This window comes from Cervus elaphus, chromosome 31, assembly GCF_910594005.1.
Source record: "Cervus elaphus chromosome 31, mCerEla1.1, whole genome shotgun sequence".
NCBI lineage: Eukaryota > Metazoa > Chordata > Mammalia > Artiodactyla > Cervidae > Cervus > Cervus elaphus.
The window spans coordinates 19595709-19618986 of record NC_057845.1 but is presented as its reverse complement, the minus strand read 5'-3'; the positions used below and the strand labels follow the sequence as shown (position 1 = coordinate 19618986).

The 23278-nt window shown below is 36.6% G+C and overlaps 1 protein-coding gene across 2 annotated transcripts in view; it reads right to left on the bottom strand.

Moving 5' to 3' along the window:
* The window catches only part of TMPRSS15 (transmembrane serine protease 15), a 138826-nt gene that overhangs the window by 82602 nt on the left and 32946 nt on the right, over window positions 1-23278 (bottom strand). For both annotated transcript variants that reach the window (XM_043893080.1, XM_043893081.1), the window contains 2 exons: window positions 20258-20369; window positions 7236-7342 (listed from right to left, as the gene is read on the bottom strand). In XM_043893080.1, coding sequence (XP_043749015.1) covers window positions 7236-7342; window positions 20258-20369 — 219 coding nt within the window. The remainder of the gene's footprint in view (window positions 1-7235; window positions 7343-20257; window positions 20370-23278) is intronic.

The window sequence follows — 23278 nt, the reverse complement described above, 5'->3', positions numbered from 1 at the left end:
ATTGTAGTGGTTTTTGCCATACACTGACGTGAATCAGCCATGGATTTACATGTGTTCCCCATCCCGATTCCCCCTCCCGCCTCCCTCCCCATCCCATCCCTCTGGGTCTTCCCAGAGCAACAGCCCTGAATTTTATATTGATCTTGTGTGCTGTGCTTAGTCGCTCAGTCATGTCCAACTCTTTGCAAGCCCATGGACTATAGCCCGCCATGCTTCTCTGTCCATGGGATTCTCCAGGCAAGAATACTGGAGTGGGTTGCCATGCCCTCCTCCAGGGGATCTTCCCAACTCAGGGATCGAATCCAGGTCTGCTGCACTGCAGGCAGATTCTTTACGGTCTGAGCCACCAGGGAAGCCCATATTGATCTAGTCACTTTTCTATCTTAATTCTAGCTATAAAAGATATTATCTTTCTAAATCTTTGATTCTCACGAATTTATATAGTGCTTGAGAAATAAGTACTCACATGACGATTTTTTTAAAAGCATTGTTATACTTTCTTTTTATAAAAATTTGTTTTAAGCACATACATTCTCAAAGGGGGTGATATTGCCTCTTAGATGGTAAAAAATTATAAATGGTAAAATTTTTCTCAGGGGCAGAATAAAAATTGTTAGATTTTATAATTCTTAAAAAATTATAAATGGTAAAATTTTTATCAGAAGCAGAGGAAAAATTCTTAGATATTCCTACAGTACAGGTATAGATAATATCTGAAATATTAAAATTTCATGGGTAAGCAGCTAGGGGGAAAAATGTCTAAAAAGTTTCTTAGTGAGAGTAATGAAATAGGGTAGGAAACAGTAGCTTAAATTTTTGTGTGACAGTTTGAACTGGGTATCAGATTCAAGTTTATGAAAATTATTATGCTTGCAAATTGAAGACAAAGCATCACTGTTACTTATTGACTTCCAAAGAAAAATACTTTCAAAACTACTGAAAAATTCTGTGCTTATTGTGTAGAAATTAGTGAAAAATGTGATACCTGCATGACAATTTCAGTAAAATCTAATGGAAAGAAAGCCACGGATAACCGTTCACTTATAGCTTACTCTTTTTCCCAATAAAGTTGTATGTCATTCTTTCAATATTTTCTCATGAAGAATTACATTGGTTATTTGGATTCCTTCTACTAGCACATGTAACTGTGTAGTCTAAATGGTTGGGCTTCTCTGGTAGCTCAGATGGTAATGAATCTGCCTGCAATGCGGGAGACTGGGGTTCAATCCCTTAGTAGGGAAGATCCTCTGGAGAAGGGAATGGCAACCCACTCCAGTATTCTCACCTGGAGAATTCCATGGGCAGAGGGGCCTGATGGTCTACAGGCCATGGGGTTGCAAAGAGCTGGACATGATTGAGCGGCTAACACACACACAATCCAATGGTTCCCATATTGAAACTTTTTGTAGTCCATAAATGTCTAGTTGCTTAAAGGATTTTATTATTTAAGAAATTTTGCTTCAAACCTATCTGCCTATCTTTCTTGCTTTTTTTTTCTATAGCAATATAGTTTTTGGGGAAAATGACTTCTTGTAGGATCTGACTGTGGCTATTGGTTCAATAGGGACTTGCCTAGTGGCTCAGTAGTAAAGAATCTGCCTGCCAATGCAATAGACATGGGCTTGATCCCTGGGTCAGGAAGTTACCCTGAGAAGAAAATGGCAGCACACTCCAATATTCTTGCCTGGGAAATCCCATGGACAGAGTAGCCTGGCAGGCTAATGTTCATGGGGTTGCAAAGAGTTGGACATGACTGAGTGACTAACACACACACACCACAATGTGATTATTTTTGTCGTAGGACAAGCTGACAATTCAAGATGAGCCTCAAGAAGTGCATTATGTTTATTACATATCTTCAGCTACACTGTGCCCATTTTTGTGTGATTCAGTTTTAAAAACATGATCTTAAACTATAACCTCCAATACTAAGGATATGATAATAACAGTCCTTTGGTCTAACAGTCCTTTGGGAATGGAATAATAGCTAAGCATTTATGATATAAAGAAAAGAGTAATGAATACATACACAGAAAAAATGAATTTTTGAGGGTGGCAACTTGAAATTGCTTTAAGCATTCTCATACAGGCTGTTATTGTTGTCTTTCTTTGCAGATTCATAAATATATATATATGTATTTTTGAATAAAATATTAATAGAATATTTATCACCTTCTATATGATGATATAGGGACTGGAATTTCATTATGGGGACTGGAATGTAAAAGTAGGAAGTCAAAAAACACCTGGAGTAATAGGCAAATTTGGCCTTGGAGTACAGAATGAAGCAGGGCAAAGGCTAACAGAGTTTTGCCAAGAGAACGCACTGATCATAGCAAGCACCCTCTTCCAACAACACAAGAGAAGACTCTACGCATGGACATCACCAGATGGTCAACACCAAAATCCGCTTGATTATATTCTTTAGCCAAAGACGGAGAAACTCTATACAGTCAGCAGAATCAAGACTGGGAGCTGACTGTGGCTCAGATCATGAACTCTTTATTGCCAAATTCAGAATTAAATTGAAGAAAGGAGGGAAAACCACTAGACCATTCAGGTATAACCTAAATCAAATCCCTTATGACTATACAGTGGAAGTGGAAAATAGGTTTAAGGAACTAGATCTGATAGACAGAGTGCCAGATGAACTATGGGCGGGGAGGTTCCTGACTTTGTACAGGAGATATGGATCAAGACCATCCCCAAGAAAAAGAAATGCGAAAAAGCAAAATGGCTGTCTGAGGAGGCCTTACAAATAGCTGTGAAAAGAAGAGAAGCAAAAAGCAAAGGAGAAAAGGAAAGATATACCCATTTGAATGCAGAGTTTGAAAGAATAGCAGGGAGAGATAAGAGAGGCTTCCTCAAAGAAATAGAGGAAAACAACAGAATGGGAAAACTAGAGATCTCTTCAAGAAAATTGGAGATACCAAGGGAACACTTCATGCAAAGATAGGCTCAATAAAGGACAGAAATTTAATGGACCTAACAGAAGCAGAAGATATTAAGAAGAGTTGGCAAGAATACACAGAAAAACTGTACAAAAAAGATCTTCATGACCCAGATGATCAGGATGGTGTGGTCACTCACCTAGAGCCAGACATCCTGGAATGTGAAGTCAAGTGGGCCTTAGGAAGCATCACTATGAACAAAACTAGTGGAGGTGATGGAATTCCAGTTGAGCTACTTCAAATCCTAAAAGATGATGCTGTGAAAGTGCTGAACTCAATATGCCAGCAAATTTGGAAAACTCAGCAGTGGCCACAGGACTGGAAAAGGTCAGTTTTCATTCCAATCCCAAAGAAAAGCAATGCCAAAGAATGCTCAAACTCCCACACAATTGCACTCATCTCACACGCTAGTAAATTAATGCTCAAAATTCTTCATCCCAGGCTTCAACAATAAGTGAACTGTGAGTTTCCAGATGTTCAAGCTGGTTTTAGAAAAGGCAGAAGATCCAGAGATCAAACTGCCAATATCAGTGCTGGAGCACTGAGAAAGCAAGAGAGTTGCAGAAAAACATCTATTTCTGCTTTATTGACTATGCCAAAGCCTTCGACTGTGTGGATCAAAACAAACTGGAAAATTTTGAAAGAGATGGGAATATCAGACCACCTGACTTGCCTCTTGAGAAACCTATATGCAGGTCAGGAAGCAACAGTTAGAAATGGACATGGAACAACAAACTGGTTCCAAATAGGAAAAGGAGTACTTCAAGGCTGTATATGGTCACCCTGCTTATTTAACTTATATGCAGAGTACATCATGAGAAACGCTGGGCTGGATGAAGCACAAGCTTCAATCAAGATTGCAGGGAGAAATATCAAAAACCTCATATATGCAGATGACACCACCCTTATGGCAGAAAGTGAAGAAGAACTAAATAGCCTCTTGATGAAAGTGGAAGAGGAGAGTGAAAAAAGTTGGCTTAAAGTCAACATTCAGAAAACTAAGATCATGGCATCTGGTTGCATCACTTCATGGCAAAAATGGGAAAACAGTAGAAACAGTGACAGACTTTATATATTTCGGCTCCAAAATCACTGCAGATGGTGATTGCAGCCATGAAATTAAAAGATGCATTCTCCTTGAAAGGAAAGTTATGACCAACCTAGACAGCATATTAAAAAGCAGAGGCATTACTTTGCCAACAAAGGTACGTCTAGTCAAGGCTATTGTTTTTCCAGTAGTCATGTATGGATGTGAGAGTTGGACTATAAAGAGCTGAGCACTGAAGATGCTTTTGAAGTGTGGTGTTGGAGAAGACTCTTGAGAGTCCCTTGGACTGCAAGGAGATCCAACCAGTCCATCCTAAAGGAGATCAGTCCTGGGTGTTCATTGGAAGGACTGATGTTGAAGCTGAAATCCAATACTTTGGCCACCTGATGCAAAGAACTGACTCATTGCCAAAGACACTGATGCTGGGAAAGATTGAAGGTGGGAGGAGAAGGGGGAAACAGAGGATGAGAGGTTTGGATGGCATCACCGACTCAATGGACATGAGTTTGAGTAAACTCTGGAAGTTGGTGATGGACAGGGGGGCCTGACGTCCTGCAGTTCATGGGGTTTCAAAGAGTTGGACATGACTGAGCGACTGAACTGAACCATTTCAATACCCAGCACTGATAACAATTAACACTAATGAATTGAATATAGCACCTTTATAACAACAACTTAAATAAAACATTTTTGAAGTATCCTGCTAACTTATTCTAATTTACCCTGATTCCCGTACTTACTTGGAAATAAGTATTTCCAAATACTTCCTACTGTTCTCTATATCGTCTGTATTTATGAAATACCCATCTTCCTCTGAAACTTTTCACAAGAGAATTTTACATCATGACTTTATATAAAAATGACTGAAAAATACCTTTAAAATTTGTTTATACTGACATATTCCTAATCAATTATTCAATAGCTATTTTATGGTGCTGGAAATTTGTATTTTTTTATAATTTCTTTCCATAATCTGATTTTCATTGATTTAATTAAACTGTTTACTTCCATGTGATAAAGGTAATTATCTTTATTCTGAATTGCAATTTAATAAAAGTACATTTGTGCATATCTCTCACAGACAGAAACTTACTGAAATGTTTAGAAAACAGATAAAAGTATCAGCATATATAAAAAACAAAATACCTTTAAAACTATAAGAAATGTTATAGATCTCCATTGATTTACTACTATAATACCATAGTATATTAGCCTGTTGATTGATTTAAATCAACAAATACTAAGCTTTTACAATATATCAGGCATGTGCTAGAATCTAGGGGTAAGATAGTTTTACCTATCTTTAAAAGAGGTATTATTTTAAAATTTAAAATGTAATTTTAGTAACAATGCCATTTCTCATATTTTTAAAGTTAAATTAATATATTTAATTTTAAAAACTTTTAAATATTTTCATATTTCAAAAAGACTCTAAAAACTAAACAACTACTTATTTATTATAATTTAAATTAGTTTTCAGGCAAATTGTAGCTGAAGAGAAGAGAGCATGAGGGTAATTTCACCTACTACTTTGGGCCAGTTAACCTCTATGAATTTAGTTTTTATCATCCATAAAGTAAAGATTGTAACAACACCTACATAATATGGTTTAGAGGAGCATTTTTTTGAGTTAAGGTAATGATCACACTACTTTGAATATTTCAAGTGATCAATGTATGCTAAATTTTATTATTAACATCACATTAGCCCTTGGAGGAACTTATATGAGCTGGCTTATTTGTCCAGCTATGTAAATATTTATGTTGACATAATTTGAATGAACTTGATTTATTAACTACAGAAATAAGTAGATTATGAAATGACTGGCCCATTTATTCAAGCCAAATGTGACTTACCATGAGTTCATCTGTTTTATGTATACTCATTATTATATTTGTACTTGGAGCTTTTAAAGCACAATGAACTAATGCACTGTGTAAGTCAAGAGTGTTTGGGTCTGATTTATATCTCCAACACTAACTACCTTTGTGGTCTTGTGGTCATTTAACTTCTTGGACATCACTTTCCTCTCCTGTAATGAATATTTTGCAGATTTATTAAAAATGTTAAATAAGATATCCACATAGAGCATTCAGTATGTTGAGTGCCATACTGAAAGCACCCAATAAAAAATGTGTTATTATCATATGGTCAAATATTTCTCAGATCAATAAGTCAATCAAAGCATGCATTAGATAGGATCTACTTTTCATTACTCATAATTGCAATTTAAAATCCAAAATTATATATATATATACAGCTCAGCTGTACCAGTGGCTCAGTGGTAAAGAATCCACCTGTGATGCAGGAGCTGCAGGAAACAGATCCAATCCCTGAGTCAGGAAGATCCCCTGGAGGAGGGCATGGAAACCCACTCCAGCATTCTTGCCTGGAGAATTCCATGGATGGAGAAGCCCGGCGGGCCACAGTCCATAGGATCGTAAAGAGTCAGACACGACTGAAATGACTTGGCACTCACGAATATATGCAGCTATTATTTAAACTTTAATAAGAGATACCACTTGTAACCTCATCTTAGCTCTGCACTTGATTATTTCTCAAAAGTGTGAGGAAAACTAGTTATTCCCTGGATTTCACTGCCACATTCATCCTTATTTTATTTCCTCCTTCATTCCTATTTTATTTTCACTCCTATATTTTTGGCTACCATGAGTAGGTCTATGCATTTGGGGACCAGATGGTATAAAGTGGGGTAGCCACACATGTATTATTCGTGATTTCCCTGCCTTTTCTCAGCTCCCACTGATGTCTATGTCCACAATGACAAATAGTTGCACAGTAACAGTACCATCCACACCACCCATTTAAAGAGCTAACATCCTGATCTAGTCAGTGTGTTATCCATTTCACTAGTAATGGTCCTGCAAGAGCCTGAGAAGCAGAGTGCATATTAAAAAGAGAAAAAAAATCAAATGTTGAAGAAAAATAGTCATTTTTAGGGTTTGTTTGAATTTTGCTTAATGAGGAGTAGTAACACAGGGTAGAGTCAAATTCCACATGAAGAGGATCATGTGAAACAGTGTCTCTTTTATCACTAAGAAGATTGATTACACAGAGCACTAAATTATTAATTTTTATAATGAAGTTCAGTTTTCCCTCTTAGAAACAAAGTACAAATTCATATTCAGCTCAAAATCAAAGCAAAAGCACACTACTCCATAAATTTTGTACATATTTTTGTTTTGATAATGGACTGTATATTTGTTTTAACTTACCTCTTAAAATCTTGCTTGAACCCATTCCTTCATAAATATTTAAAACATCTGCATAATATGTATTAAAATAATTGAAGTTCAGTTGAATGGAAAGTCCTTGGTTTACACTAAATTAAAAGCAAAAAAAAAAAATTATTACACATTTAACAGTTGGGGCAACTCAATGCATTCTCAAATTTGAATGTATTATTCCAATTGTGATAAAAATATGTAACTTGAGATGGACACTCAACAAATATTTAAATGTAAAGAATGGTACTTGTAACACAATATTGTACCTCAGCTCTCTGGAACTCTTTTAATTTGTATGACTGAAACTCTGCAGCCATTGATCAGTAACTGCCCACTGTTTCCATTGTCCTACTTTTTGTCTCTGCTTTTGAATGCTTTAGATACTTCATGTATGTGAAATCATGCAAGATTTGTCCTCTTGTGACTGGTTTATTTCACTTAGTATAATGTCCTTAAGGTGCGACCATGTTATCACAGGTTTTTCTTCTGCTGTAAAGATAGGATTTCCCTCTTTTAATGACTGAATAATATTCCACTGTATACATAGTGAAACCATAGTTTCTTTATCCATTTATCTGTCAGCAAACATTTAGGCTGTTTCTGCCTCTTGGCTATTGTGAATAATGCTACAATGAACATGGGAGTGTGTATCTTTTAGAGATCTTGATTTCAATTCTTTTGAATAAATACTCAAAGAAATCAGATTGTTAGATCATATAATAGTTATATTTTTATGTCTTTAGGGAAATTTCATACTGCTTTCTATAATGACTATATCATTTTGCATTCCAATTAACAGCACACAAGTGTTCCAGTTTTTCCACATCCTCACCAGTATTTACAATGTTCTGATCTTTTTTTGATAATGACTGTTATTATTTTGATTTGCATTTCCATGATGATTATTGATGTTGAGCAATGCCTGTTGGCCATTAGTATGTCTTTTTTAAAAAAGAAATATCTATTGAGACCTTTGCCAAATGTTTATTTAGTTTATTTTGTTATTGAGCTTTGAAGGAGTTCCTTATATATTTTGGATATTAACTCCTTATTAGAAAATGATTTGCAAATATTTTCTTTCATTCCTTAGGTTGCCTTTTCATGCTACTGTTTCATTTACTGTATGGAGGGTTTTTAATGAGATATACCCCCACTTGTTGATTTTTGCTTTGTTGCCTGTGCTTTTGTTTACAAATTCAGGAAATCATTGTGAAGACCAAAGCTATGCAGTTTTCCTTCCATATTCTCTTCTATGAGATTTATAATTTCAGGTCTTATGTTTAAACCTTTAATTAATTTTGAGTTGGTTTTGTGTATGGTTGTAAGATAAAGGCAAATTTTGTTCTGCATCAGAATATCTAGTTTTACCAACACTGTTTGTTGAAGAGACAACTGTTTCCCCATTGTGTAGTTTTGCCATCCTTGTTAAAGATGATTTGATCATATATGTGTGGGTTATTTCTGTCCTCTCTATTCTTCTTCATTGGTCTATATGTCTGTTTTTATGCTGGAACTATACTTACTGATTACCGTAGCTTTGTAATATAGTTTGAAATCAAGACATGTGAGGCTTTGTTCTCTTTCTCAAAATTTTTTTAGCTATTTTGGGTCCTTTGTGATTCAATGTGACTTTTAGGATTCTTTTTTCCAATTTATTTTTTTAAAGTCATTGGGACTTTGATAGGGATTGTGATAAACTTGTAGATCATTTTCAGTAGTATGGATATTATATTACGTTACTATATTTTAATGACATTATCTTCCAATTCATAAATGTGAGATGCCTTTCCATTTATTTGTCTTTAAATTACGTCAGCCATGTTTAATTATTTTCACTGTTTAAACTTTTACCTCCTTGATTAAGTTTATTTATAAGTATTATACTTTATTCTTTTCACTGCTATTGCAAATAGGATTATTTTCTTGATTTTCTTTTTGCATGATTAGTATGTAGAAACACAAGTGATCTTTCTATGTGAATTTTTGTATCCTGTAACTTTTCTTAATTATTTTATTATTCTTAACATTTTCTCTCTCTCTCTCTCTCTTTTTTTGGTGAAATTTATGGTTTTCTATATATAAGATCTTGTCCTCTGTGAACAGATGTTTTTACATCTTCCTTTCTTATTTGGATACACTGCATATTTTTTTCTTGCTTAATTGTTCTGCCTAGAACTTCCAGTACTATGTTGAATAAAAGTGGTGAGGGGGGCATCCTTGTTTTATTCCTGATCTTAGAGGAAAAGTCTTTACTTTTTCATCAATTAGTATGATATCAATCTGGGCTTTTTCTTATACGGCCTTTATTCTATTTAGGTAGTTTTCTTCTATTCTTAGTTTGTTGAGTGTTTATTTTTCTTTTTATCATGAAAGACTACTGAATTTTGTCAAGAGCTTTATCTGCATCTATTGAGAATATCCTGTGATTTTTGTCTTTCAATCTGTTAATAATGGTGTATCACACTGACTGATTTTTATATATTGAAACATCCGTGCATTCCAGAGATGAACCTCACTTGGTGATGGTGTATGATTCTTTTAATTTGTCATTGCATGTGGTTTGCTATTATTTTGCTTAAGGATTTTTGAATTTATGTTAATATTTGTCAGGGGTCTTGGACTGGAGTTTTCTTTTCTTCAGGTGACTTTCTATGGCTTTGGTATCTGTAAACACTCCTTGTTTTTTAAGTTATGGAAGAATTTGAGAAAGATTAGTATTAACTCATCGTTAAATATTTGGTAGAATTCACCAGTAAAAGCATTGTGTTGCAGTACTTTGTTGGGTGTTCTTTGGTTACTGATTCAATTTTCTTAATAGTAATTGGTCTGCCAAGATCTTTGTATTTCTTAATGATTCAATCCAAGTAGATCAAATGGTTCTAGGAATTTATCCCTTTCTTCTAGGTTAACCCACTTTGCACTGCTTTTTCTCTATTCCCATAGGGTTTGTTATTATTATTATTTTTCTGCTTGTTTTCATTTGCTTCAAGATATTATCTAATTTCCTTTTTGATTTTCTGAGATCCATTGACTATTCCAAAGCAATTAGAGGCTCACAATACCAAAGAAGGGCAATGCCAAAGAATGCTCAAACTACTGCACAACTGCACTCATTTCACATGCTAGCAAGGTCATGCTCAAAATCCGCCAAGGCAGGCTTCAATAGTAAGTGAACGGAGAACTTCCAGATATACAGACTGGATTTAGAAAAGGCAAAGGAATCAGAGATCAAATTGTCAACATCTGTTGGATCACAGAAAACACAAGAGAATTAAAAAAAAAAATCTATTTTTGCTTCATTGACTATGCTAAGCCTTTGTCTGTGTGGCTCACAACAAACTGTGGGAAATTCTTAAAGAGATGGGAATGCCAGACCACCTGACCTGCCTCCTGAGAAACCTGTATGTAGGTCAAGAAGCAACAGTTAGAACTGAACATGGGACAACAGACTGGTTTCAAATTGGGAAAGGAGTGTCAAGTCTGTATATTGTCACCCTGTTTATTTAACATATATGCAGAGTACATCATGTGAAATGTCAGGCTAGATAAAGCACAAGCTGGAATCAAGATTGCTGGGAGAAATATTAATAACCTCAGATATACAGATGACACCACCCTTATGGCAGAAAACAAAGAGGAACTAAAGAACCTCTTGATGAAGGTGAAAGAAGAGAGTGAAAAAGCTGGCTTAAAACTCTTAAAACTCAACATTCAAAAAGTTAAGATCAAGGCATCCATCAATTCATGGCAAATAGATGGGGAAACAATGGAAACAGTGACAGATTTTATTTTCTTGGGCTCCAAAATAACTGCAGACAGTGACTGCAGTCAAGAAATTAAAAGATGTTTGCTCCTTGGAAGAAAAGCTATGACAATCCTATACAGTGTATTAGAAAGCAGAGACATGACTCTCCCAAAAGAGGTCTGTATAGTCAAAGCTATCATTTTACCAGTGGTCTTGTACAGATGTGAGAGTTGGACCCTAAAGAAGGCTGAGTGCTGAAGAATTGATACTTTTAAACTGTTGTTGGAGAAGATTCTTGAGAGTCCCTTGGACTGCAAGGAGATCAAGCCAGTCAATCCTAAAGGAAATCAACCCTGAGTACTCACTGGAAGTACTGATGCTGAAGCTGAAGCTCCAATATTTTGGTCACCTGATGCAGAAAGCCAACTCATTGGAAAAGACCCTGATGCTGGGAAAGATTGAAGGCAGGAGGAGAAGTGGATGACAGAGGATGAGATGGTTGGATGGCAACACTGACTCAATGGACATGAGTCTGAGCAAGCTCCAGGAGATGGTGAAGGACAGGGAAGCCCGGGGTGCTAAAGTCCCTCGGGTCACAAAGAGTCAGATACGACTGAGCAACTGAAGAACAAGAGGTTGGCAGATTTCTTCTTTGGTGGTTCCTGTTTCTTGCTCTCTCTGGTGTCTGTAATGTGGGCTGCAAGTTTTCTCTTCCTACCACAGCAAGTCACCCCACTATCCCTTATTCTCTGCAGCCACCAGGTCATGCAAATTGTGCTGGTTCATCAGCTTCCCACTCATGGAAGGTACACACCAGTTGGTGGGGAAGTTGTTGAAATAGCTAGAATGTTGGGAACTTCCTGCACTTCTTTCTTTTCACCTTTAGGGAGAAGCCTTGATTTGTTCATCTTTTCCTAATTTTATCAAGTCCTGCTGATCACAGCAAGCTGCACCCACTCCTATTTGTTCTCAGTATCTCTCAGGCATTCAAACAATGCCAGGCCCATTAGTTATACATATGAGAACAGAAACTAGTTCCTTTGGAAGCTCTTGGAAAAGCTGGGGTACTGGATGCATGTTCCACCCTTCTCTTTCCTTCCAAGGAAGACATAGAGAGTCAAGACCTGTGTTGAGCTGTGCTGTGTTGGGGGAAATGCTGATGGAGGTTAAAATGAACTTAATCTTCTTGCCCATTTATTGCAGCTGTTCTTGGCTTTGCACTCACCCAGGGTATGCAACTTCTAAACTGAATTCTGGAATTTTCATAAATATGTTTTGGTCCACACATCATTGTTAAATTGATACATCTGTGTGGGAACAAAGGTGAGTTATTCCTGACTATAGAACTATTTCCTTTCTCAACTGTATGAAAATCTCCTATGGTGTGATTTATTCATGGCAGGTTCAAAGTTGGGAACATCCTTTATATACATCCTTTTTGCTAAGTCTTGAATAAAGTTTGGATCAGTTGCTATATATTTGGTCTCTAAACTCTTGATTTGGTTGAATGGTTCAGTTGTTATCATGATCACAATAATCAAACTGCCAATGGCTGATCTACATTATGCTGAATGCTCTGTGGGGAAAGTGTTCAAATTTTAATTTTCAGATTGAGGAAATGTGTCTAGGGCAATGTCTATTGATAATTGCATTGTTTCACTGAAGTGTGGGATCAGAAATGTGAATAACTCTTTAGTGTTTTGGAGGAACTATGTTTCCCTGAACTCTTCACAAAGGAGGAAGCTGAACAGTAGAACAAAGCATGGGTGATAATGTTGAAGCTGGCTAAATACTGAAAGGGCTGATAATAGGGAGATGGCTAATCTCCGAAGACAAGGGGACTGAAAAGACACTTGACTTCAGAGGCTGACTGTGGAGGCTACTGACTGAACCAGGATTCCTGGCCAGGGGCATGCAAAGTTCAGATTTTTGGTAAGGTATCAGTAATAACTCGGTCAATTGAGAAATGGGACATTTAAAATAAAATTAAAAATATAATAAAAATAAAATTAATAAAGTAAAATCTATTATTTGACAGTTAAAAAACAAATATAGTTAATTTTGAAACTCTGAATTTCATGGTAGGGAAATGTAAAGTTGGGGCATTACCTCATTGTATAAGATTCCTGATGATGGGCTGGAGGCAGGACTAGAGTTTAGTCTTCAAGGAGTGGGGTTGACAACACTGAAATTGCCATGATCAGCAGTGCAGGATTAAAAGACATCTGAACAGATATCTAGGTTTTTGGATCTGACCAGTGTTTACTGCCTGGAAAGTGAGTGTGGAGCACTGGCAGGTTGTTTATTTTTTAAAATACTGACACGTGGACTTCAACGGTGGATATCAGATTCAGTTGGTTCTGGAGTGGATTAGGGGATGTGTATTTTTATATGCTCCAGGTGTGAGGACCATTGGAGGAGGATAGGCAGATATAAAGGATGTTACACTCATGGGCTGCCCTCAGATGTATTTAGTAACCACAGGAGGTTGACAGAGGTGGGAGGAGATCAATACGAGGGAGCATGAGATCTTCCCAGCCCAGACTGAGAGAAGAACAAAGCAGGCGGTGGCAGCTGTTTAGAAGAATTCCACCTCCTAAAGGCCTCTTCAGGGATTGGGGGAAGTGAGCCTGCGAGTGAGACCTTGAGGGAATCCAATGTCAAAGAAGAAAACAGAGGAAGATGAAATAAGCAACCCCCTCAGGAGCGATTTCTGTTCTTTTAATGAACGTTTTGGTGTCTCCAGGCAAGAAAATAATGATTCTTTTTTTAAACAATTAATGTTGTTTTTAAGCCTTGAAACTAAGGGATCAAGAAAAGCTCCCTAAGAGACTTTGTGTTCAGAAGCCCTTTACTTTTTCAAAATAGATAACTGAAGATGGAGGAGAGAAATGAGTGCATGCTGTGTTCTACTTCTGATTCAGAAAAGCCAACTTACTTGCAATAAAACGTAAGCGTTTATAAAGGTGAAATTGATTAGTAAATTTAGCCATGGTTACCTTATGAATTTTTTAAGGGAAAGGGAACTTTTCTAAATGCAGTTTTTATATTTTACATTTTTGTATCAATAGCTACTCTTCCTAGAGCCCAGTTTTATTGAGCACCTAATAGAGCACTAAGTGTTTTACATTTCATGATAACTTTGACCAAAGCGTTCGACTGTGTGGATCACAATAAACTGTGGAAAATTCTGAAAGAGATGGGAATATCTGACCACCTGACCTGCTTCTTGAGAAACCTGTATGCAGGTCAGGAAGCAACAGTTAGAAATGGACATGGAACAACAGACTGGTTCCAAATAGGGAAATGAGTACGTCAAGGCTGTATATGGTCACCCTGCTTATTTAACTTATATGCAGAGTACATCATGAGAAACACTGGGCTGGAAGAAGCACAAGCTGGAATCAAGATTGCCGGGAGAAATATCAAAAACCTCAGATATGCAGATGACACCACCTTTATGGCAGAAAGTGAAGAGGAACTAAAAAGCCTCTTGATGAAAGTGAAAGAGGAGAGTGAAAAATTTGGCTTAAAGCTCAACATTCAGAAAACTAAGATCCTGGCATCTGGTCCCATCACCTCATGGGAAATAGATGGGGAAACAGTGTCAGACTTTATATTTATGGGCTCCAAAATCACTGCAGATGGTGACTGCAGCCATGAAATTAAAAGACGCTTACTCCTTGGAAGGAAAGTTATGATCAACCTAGATAGCATATTAAAAAGCAGAGACATTACTTTGCCAACAAAGGTCCATCTGGTCAAGACTATGGTTTTTCCAGTGGTCATGTATGAATGTGAGAGTTAGACTGTGAAGAAAGCTGAATGCCAAAAAATTGATGCTTTTGAACTGTGGTGTTGAAGACTCTTGAGAGTCCCTTGGACTGCAAGGAGACCCAACCAGTCCATCCTGAAGGAGATCAATCCTGGGTGTTCATTGGAAGGACTGATGCTGAAGCTGAAACTCCAGTCCTTTGGCCACCTCATGTGAAGAGTTGAGTCATTGGAATAGACCCTGATGTTGGGAGGGATTGGGGACAGGAGGAGAAGGGGACGACAGAGGATGAGATGGCTGGATGGCATCACTGACTCAATGGACATGAGTTGGAGTAAACTCCGGGAGTTGATGATGACAGGGAGGCCTGGCATACTGCGACACATGGGGTCACAAAGAGCTGGACACGGCTGAGTGACAAAACTGAACTGAACTTGACCCCTGTAGTTAGAGGCCCTGACCTCTATAGACGTAGAAATTTTGAGTCTAAGAGATTTAGTCATTTGCCTGAGATTGTAGTTGTTGAATGTGAGGAGACCAGGTTTGAAGCCACACAGACTATCTTCAGCACTCACATCCTTCATCACAGACACTCTGCTACATGTGGCCTTAATATAATTACAAAATATAGTTTAACTGTATCATAACCATTTCTCTGCTGGCTACTGGCTCTTCAAGTTTGTAAGAAACATTATTGCTTTTATACCCTACTTTGATTACCATTAAGAAAAAGAAACCATCATCTAATGTAATAATCAGTTTTGAGAAGAAAATACACTTAGAAAATTTATATACCTTTAAATAATAATTTTATGATGCAGTAGAGTATTTACTTAGAGTAATATTTTAGATTTTGTAGGTTTTAAAAACCATCCCTAATTAATGGTGGATTTCTTAAAATAGTTTTAAAAATTAAGTGATTGAAAGGAAATAAAAAGAACAGACCATAAAAATCTTTAATTAATATAATGTGATTATGCGTAAATAATATTACTATTACAGCAAAAATAATATTGCTTATTGTGGTCAGCTTATAAGACTTCCCTGAAGACTTGACCTAGATTTACTAGGAAATGGAGGATGATTAAATAGTAATTACATAAAAATTAAATTATTATTATTTAGTATTAATAAAGTTTCAAAGATTTCATGAAGAAATCATTGTGCAGTTAGGAATGCATCATAGACCAGTTAGAATTAATTTTATTTCCCTTTTTAAAGGACGTAATTTAAGATTTTTCTAAGAATTTCTGCTGACATTTTAGGTAAAGAATGGAATATTTTTTCATTATACTAAAAACAGTACAAATAGCCATTTATAAATCTTTTTTTTTAATGTGATTATCAGAAATGATGTCCTAATATTTTTAAAATAAATATTAAATTAAAAAATTTTCATATATAGCTTTTATTACGTTTGAGGTATGTTCCTTCTAGTCCTGCTTCCTGGAGGGTTTTTATCATAAATGGATGACAAACCCTCAGCAAACATTATCCTCAATGGTGAAAAATTGCAAACATTTCCCCTAAAGTCAGGAACAAGACAAGGGTGCCCACTCTCACCACTACTATTTAATATAGTTTTGGAAGTTTTGGCCACAGCAATCAGAGTAGAAAATGAAATAAAAGGAATCCAGATTGGAAAAGAAGTAAAACTTTCACTGTTTGCAGATAACATGATCCTCTACATATAAAACCTTAAAGACTCCACCAGAAAATTACTAGAGCTAATCAATGAATATAGTAAAGTTGCAGTATATAAAATTAACACACAGAAATCCCTTGTGTTCCTATATACTAACAATGAGACAACAGAAAGAGAAATTAAGGAAACAATTCCATTCACCATTGCAACGAAAAGAATAAAATACTTAGGAATACATCTACCTAAAGAAATGAAAGACCTATACATAGAAAACTATAAAACACTGATGAAAGAAATCAGAGGACACAAACAAAGGGAGAAGTGTACCGTGTTCATGGATCAGAAGAATCAATATAGTGAAAATGAGTATACTAACCAAAGTAATCTATAGATTCAATGCAATCCCTATCAAGCTACCAACGGTATTTTTCACAGAACTAGAACAAATAATTTCACAATTTGTATGGAAATACAAAAAAACCTCAAATATCCAAAGCAATCTTGAGAAAGATTGAATGGAACTGGAGGAATCAACCTGCCTGACTTCAGTCTCTACTACAAAGCCACAGTCATCAAGACAGTATGATCCTGGCACAAAGACAGAAATATAGATCAGTGGAACAAAATAGAAAGCCCAGAGATAAATCCACGCACCTATGGACACCTTATCTTCAATAAAGGAGGCAAGAATATACAATGGAGAAAAGACAATCTCTTTAACAAGTGGTGTTGGGAAAACTGGTCAACCACTTGTAAATGAGTGAAACTAGAACACTTTCTAACACCATACACAAAAATAAACTCAAAATGGATTAAAGATCTAAATGTAAGACCAGAAACTATAAAACTCCTAGAGGAAAACATAGGCAAAACACTCTCCAACATAAACCATAGCAGGATCCTCTATGATCCACCTCCCAGAATATTGGAAATGAAAGCAAAAATAAACAAATGGGACCTAGTTAAAATTAAAAACTTTTGCACAACAAAGGAAACTATAAACAAGGTGAAAAGACAGCTTTCAGAATGGGAGAAAATAATAGCAAATGAAGCAATGGACAAAGACTTAATCTCAAAAATATATAAGCAACTCCTGAAGCTCAATTCCAGAAAAATAAATGACCCAATCAAAAAATGGTCCAAAGATCTAAACAGACATTTCTCCAAAGAAGACATACAGATGGCTAACAAACATACATAAAGATGCTCAACATCACTCATCATCAGAGAAATGCAAATAAAAACCACAATGAGGTACCATTACACGCCAGTCAGGATGGCTTCTATCCAAAAGTCTACAAGCAATAAATGCTGGAGAGGGTGTGGAGAAAAGGGAACCCTCTTACACTGTTGGTGGGAATGTAAACTAGTACAACCACTATGGAGAACAGTGTGGAGATTCCTTAAAAAACTGGAAATAGAACTACCATATGACCCAGCAATCCCGCTGCTGGGCATACACACTGAGGAAACCAGAATTGAAAGAGGCACGTGTACCCCAATGTTCATCGCAACACTGTTTATAATAACCGGGACATGGAAGCAACCTAGATGCCCATCAGCAGACGAGTGGATAAGAAAGTTGTGGTACATATATACACAATGGGATATTACTCAGCCATTGAAAAGAATACATTTGAATCAGTTCTACTGAGGTGGATGAAACTGGAACCTATTATACAGAGTGAAGTAAACCAGAAAGAAAAACACCAATACAGTATACTAACACAATTATATGGAGTTTAGAAAGATGGTAACAATAACCCTGTATGCAAGATAGCAAAAGAGACTCGGATGTATTGAACAGTCTTTTGGACTCTGTGGGAGAGGGCAAGGGTGGAATGATTTGGGAGAATGGCATTAAAACATGTAAATTATCATATGTGAAACAAATCACCAGTCCAGGTTCGATGCATGATACAGAATGCTCGTGGCTGGTGCACTGGGATGACCCAGAGGAATGGGATGGGGAGGGAGGTGGAAGGGGGGTTCAGAATGGGGGACACATGTACACCCATGGCAGATTCAAGTCAATGTATGGCAAAACAAATACAATGTTGTAAAGTAAAACAAATAAATTAATTAATTAAAAAAATTTTTTTTCACTTGAGAATTCCTTAGAACTGCCATTTTCAATATGCAAAATCTTATATTTTGCACACAAGTAGTGTGTTGTTTAGGTACTTCCCAGGTGGCTCAGTGGTAAAGAATCTGCCTGTGCATGTAGGAGACACAGATTTGCTCCCTGTGTCAGGAAGATTCCCTGGAGAAGGAAATGACAGCCTACTCAAGTATTCTTGCCTGGAAAATACCATAGACAAAGGAGCCTAGTGGGCTATGGTCCCATGGGGTAGCAAGAATTGGACATGACTTAGTGACTAAACAACAGCAACAACATGTTGTTTAGAGCACTGAAAAGAAGAAAGTGTGCTTCTAGTTATATCATATAGCTTACATGGGGCTGTGCTCCAAAATAGAAATTATTTAAACAGAACAGAATGTTCTTTTTTCCCTGAATAATGCCAAGTAAATGTGTTTAGAACAATCTTCCCTTCATACCTCATGTCCTCTCTGGAATATGTCTACACAGGAAAACAACTCTTGTGAGTATTTATGGGGCCATTTCCTATCACTTTTTTGGCAAGAACCCAAGGCTCTGTCTTTCAACCTTGTTTGATCAGTTGTTATATCGATTCCCCATTTTCTATTGAGTCATCATAATGACTAAAATAAATATATTGTAGGTCAGATTGGGAAACCAAAATCCCTTCCAGCTGTTAAGAGAAATGAGCTAACTAGAATTCATTTCTCAAAGTGAATTCCACAGAGCATGTGTGTTGAATACTCTGTGGGGGGAAAATCTCAGTGGCTTAATAGGAAATATACAATTGACTCTTGAACAATACTGGCTGGAAGAGTGTGGGTCCACTTATATGTGGATTTTTTTTTTCCCAAAAAGTGGATACTACAACACTTCACAAACCATAGGAAACTATAGAACAGAGGGCCAACTATAATGTTATACACAGATTTTGACTGCACAGGATGTTGGCACCTCTAAACTTTCTGTTGTTCAAGGTCAACTGTATATTTGGGGGGATATTTACTTGCATCTTAACTTATCTAAGGCTATGAGAAGTCTTTCACTTTAAAAGATTGCAATGAGGTTATTTCAGTGTTACTTATATTTATTTGAGTACAAATGATAATTCTCTTGGAATATCTGGGAGAAACACTACACCTCTGTGAAAAATGCTTAGGCATATATTAAGGTAGACTGGATATCAGCAGTTTGATTATTTTGATGATCATAATTACTGCATTCCTCAACTGAATTAAGACTTGGAAGTCAAATATATAGTAAGTGAACCAAGTGTTATTCAAGATACAACAAAGAGGATGAGTATAGAGGGTATCCCAGATCTTGATCTGCATGACCAAATCACAACATAGGAGATTTCATACAGATACAAGCATAATGAGAAAGAAACTACTCTGCAGTCAGGATGCAGCTGAAGGAAATAGGGTTTCTTGTGATATACAAATACACAGGTGTGCTGCTCATTTTGATAGCACTTGATTTGTGACAACCATATGGGGGAAAAAAGAAAAAACTTGCTACAGAGCCCAATGAGATGGCCCCATTTATAGGGCAAAACTCCTTTTTAAAAGGTTAAGAATGAGAAAGAAACTTCTTAGATAGTATATCAGATGGGAAGGCTTTGCTTTGTAGCTAATGGAAACAACTGTCCAGAAAATAAATGCATTACTAAAGATGCTAAGACTTCCTGCATTAGAGAAAGACTTTACGACTTAAGTACATGGAATAAAAGGTGGTTTATTACCGTATAATCCACCGACAAACAACACTTGTATTATTAGAAGGCTTGGGATAATGGGGAGCCTCGAAGGATCCAGAAGATCCAGTCAACAAAAATCTTCCATCACAAGCTGTGGCTGTGAAAAAGAGGAAATTAATGTCAGACAAAAAAACATCTTGGAAGCATTTCTCAAATGAAATGGGATTCAAATTGGCTAATGAATCTTAATAGAACACTTATGACTAAATCTATAGGAGGCTATTTCATAAAACCAAAATGATCAAATGGAAGTAGATCAAATTTCATGTTTTAAATCTATTACTTATTTTCAGATACTTTTACACAGCCCATTGTAGAGTCCATAAAAGTAGAAAAGCATCCTATTTCTAAATACCCGTAACTAAGTTGCATTTTAGTATATTTTTTCACATTTGTAGAAAATATATATATCTGAATTATAAACATCCAATTTAAACAAATAACTACTGTGTTCTCCATTTTATTTTCCCCATTAAGTTGGAGCTAGAGTGAGTTTCAACTATGTGTACTAAGTGACTTGTCTTGTGAAAATGGTCAGAATATGACCAGGCAAATGAAACATATGGTGCAAGTGGCTTGAAGAGAACTTTCCATTCAATCTACTGCACACAACTTCTAGACTTCTCTTTTGCTCCTTTTATATGATAGACTCACAATCTAGTTCAGTATTTTCATTCGGCATCTCTGGATGTGTTTTTCCTTCCTATGACAACTCACTTTCCTCTTTTAATTCTTGTAGCATGAATATATTTATGTCAAGTCAAAGTGTTGAAGTATCAGAGTGTCAGAGTGCTCAGTGCTCAGTTGTGTCCGACTATTTGCAACCCTACGGACTCTAGCCCACCAGGCCCTTCTGTCCATGGAATTCTCCAGGCAAGAATATTGCAATGTGTTGCCATTTCCTATTTCAGGGGAACTTCCTGACCCAGGAATAAAGGGCTTCCCCTGTGGCTCAGCTGGGAAAGAATTCACCTGCAATGTGGGACTCCTGGGTTTGATTCCTGAGTTGGGAAGATCCCCTGGAGAAGGGAAAGGCTAGCCACTCCAGCATGTGGCCTGGAGAAGGCCTGGAGAATTCGAGGGACTGTGGAGTCCATGGGTTCACAAAGAGTCAGACACAACTGAGCTACTTTCACTTTCACTTGGGGCTTCCCTGGTGGCTCAGAGGGTAGAGTGTCTGCCTGCAATGCAGGAGACCGGGTTTCGATCCCTGGGTTGGGAAGATCCCCTGGAGAAGGAAATGGCAACCCACTCCAGTACTCTTGCCTGGAAAATCCCATGGACGAGGAAGCCTGGTAGGCTACAGTCCATGGGGCTGCAAAAAGTCAGACATGACTGAGCGACTTCACTTCACTTCCTGACCCGAGAATAAAACCCATGTCACTTGCACCTCCTGCATTGGCAGGCAGACTCTTTACCACTGTACCACCTGGGAAGCCATTCTCTTTAATGTCATGCATTACTACTGATCTTAGTTTTCATATGAATCATTTCCAATTAGAGTAAACCTTTTTGAAAACATGAACCAGGAGTCATTAATTAACAGCTTTTCATTTTATACTTGCTATGTATCATATGTATTAAAAATAAAATTATTTCTCTTAGGTTATTTTCTGTATACTTAGTTCTATTGATATTATATTCTAAAATAAAGACTTCTGAAAGACTTTATCTCTTGGCATGTTGTTAATTCCTCATATGCCAGATGTGTTGATGGAAGTCAGGGAAATAAAGGAAATTTATAAAAATCAGCTTGCTGCTCTTGCAATCTGAGTGCTAGCATAAGCTAATCCTAAATTGATAGATGGAAAAGCCCATCCTAACATTATAGAAAAATGCTGTCAAGTTATAAAATACAAGCTATTACCTGACATGAAATATTTTGCATGAACAAAAGAAAGAAATTGAACAGCACATGGAAATCTAGATAAAAATCTTGCATTTTGGTTGACTTTTTACTACTTTGGGCATATATGTTTTAAAGGCATATAAGGCAAAGGCATTAAAAAAAAGTAGATACATTTTAAGATTCAAAGTCTGTTAAGAACAGTGGCCTAGGAGTTAATTGTATTGGATTATGCATGGGATTGTTGTAGCCTAGTTCCCAGCAGGTGACAAAAGAAATAAAAAAGAACAAATTATATTATCAAGTGTGAAACATGACCGGTCCAGGTTGGATGCATGAGGCAAGTGCTCAGGGCTGGTGCACTGGGAAGACCCAGAGGGATGGGATAGGGAAGGAGGTGGGAGGGGGGTACAGGATGGGGAACACATGTAAATCCATGGCTGATTCATGTTAGTGTACGGCAAAAATCATTACAATATTGTAAAGTAATTAGCCTCCAACTAATAAAAATAAATGAAAAAAAAAAGAACAGAAAAGATAACAATCTAATATCATAGATTTCAGAAAATAAAAGGGAAAATCTGTGATTTGTTGAGAGAACTGACTCCATTGGTGTGTTACACTTACTGGAGCAAAAAGGACAATTAAGGCTAGTTTATGTGATTTGAAAGTAAAGAGTGAAAATATGACTTTTTAAGGCAGAACTAAATGATTTTCTAGCTGTAAAAGAACTCCCTTGTTCATTCAAAGCTGTCTATCACAAACCACACCAAATAAATGAGACCGTTAATCCCTTAGCTTCATTGATCATAAAAGTAAGAATAATGTCTGCTTGTATTTTAAATGATATATGGAGCCTTTTAATCACAGTTTGTAAAGAAACATGTGGACTCCAAGATTACTGGCAATGCGTGAAAATCCACTACTATTGTAAACAGTTTATATTTAAACTATAATACTCAGGAACTCAGTGAGGAAGAGCAATTAATCCTACCAGCAATAAAATACAGCTGCTAGCATTGGTGGAGTATTTCTTATGTACTAGCCTTGCCCTAAGGTCACTATATAAGTATTAATAATGTTCTCTTCACCACAACCTTATGATGTTTTAGGTAGGGAAACTGAGGTACAGAGGAGTTAAGTAACTAGCATAAGCTCTC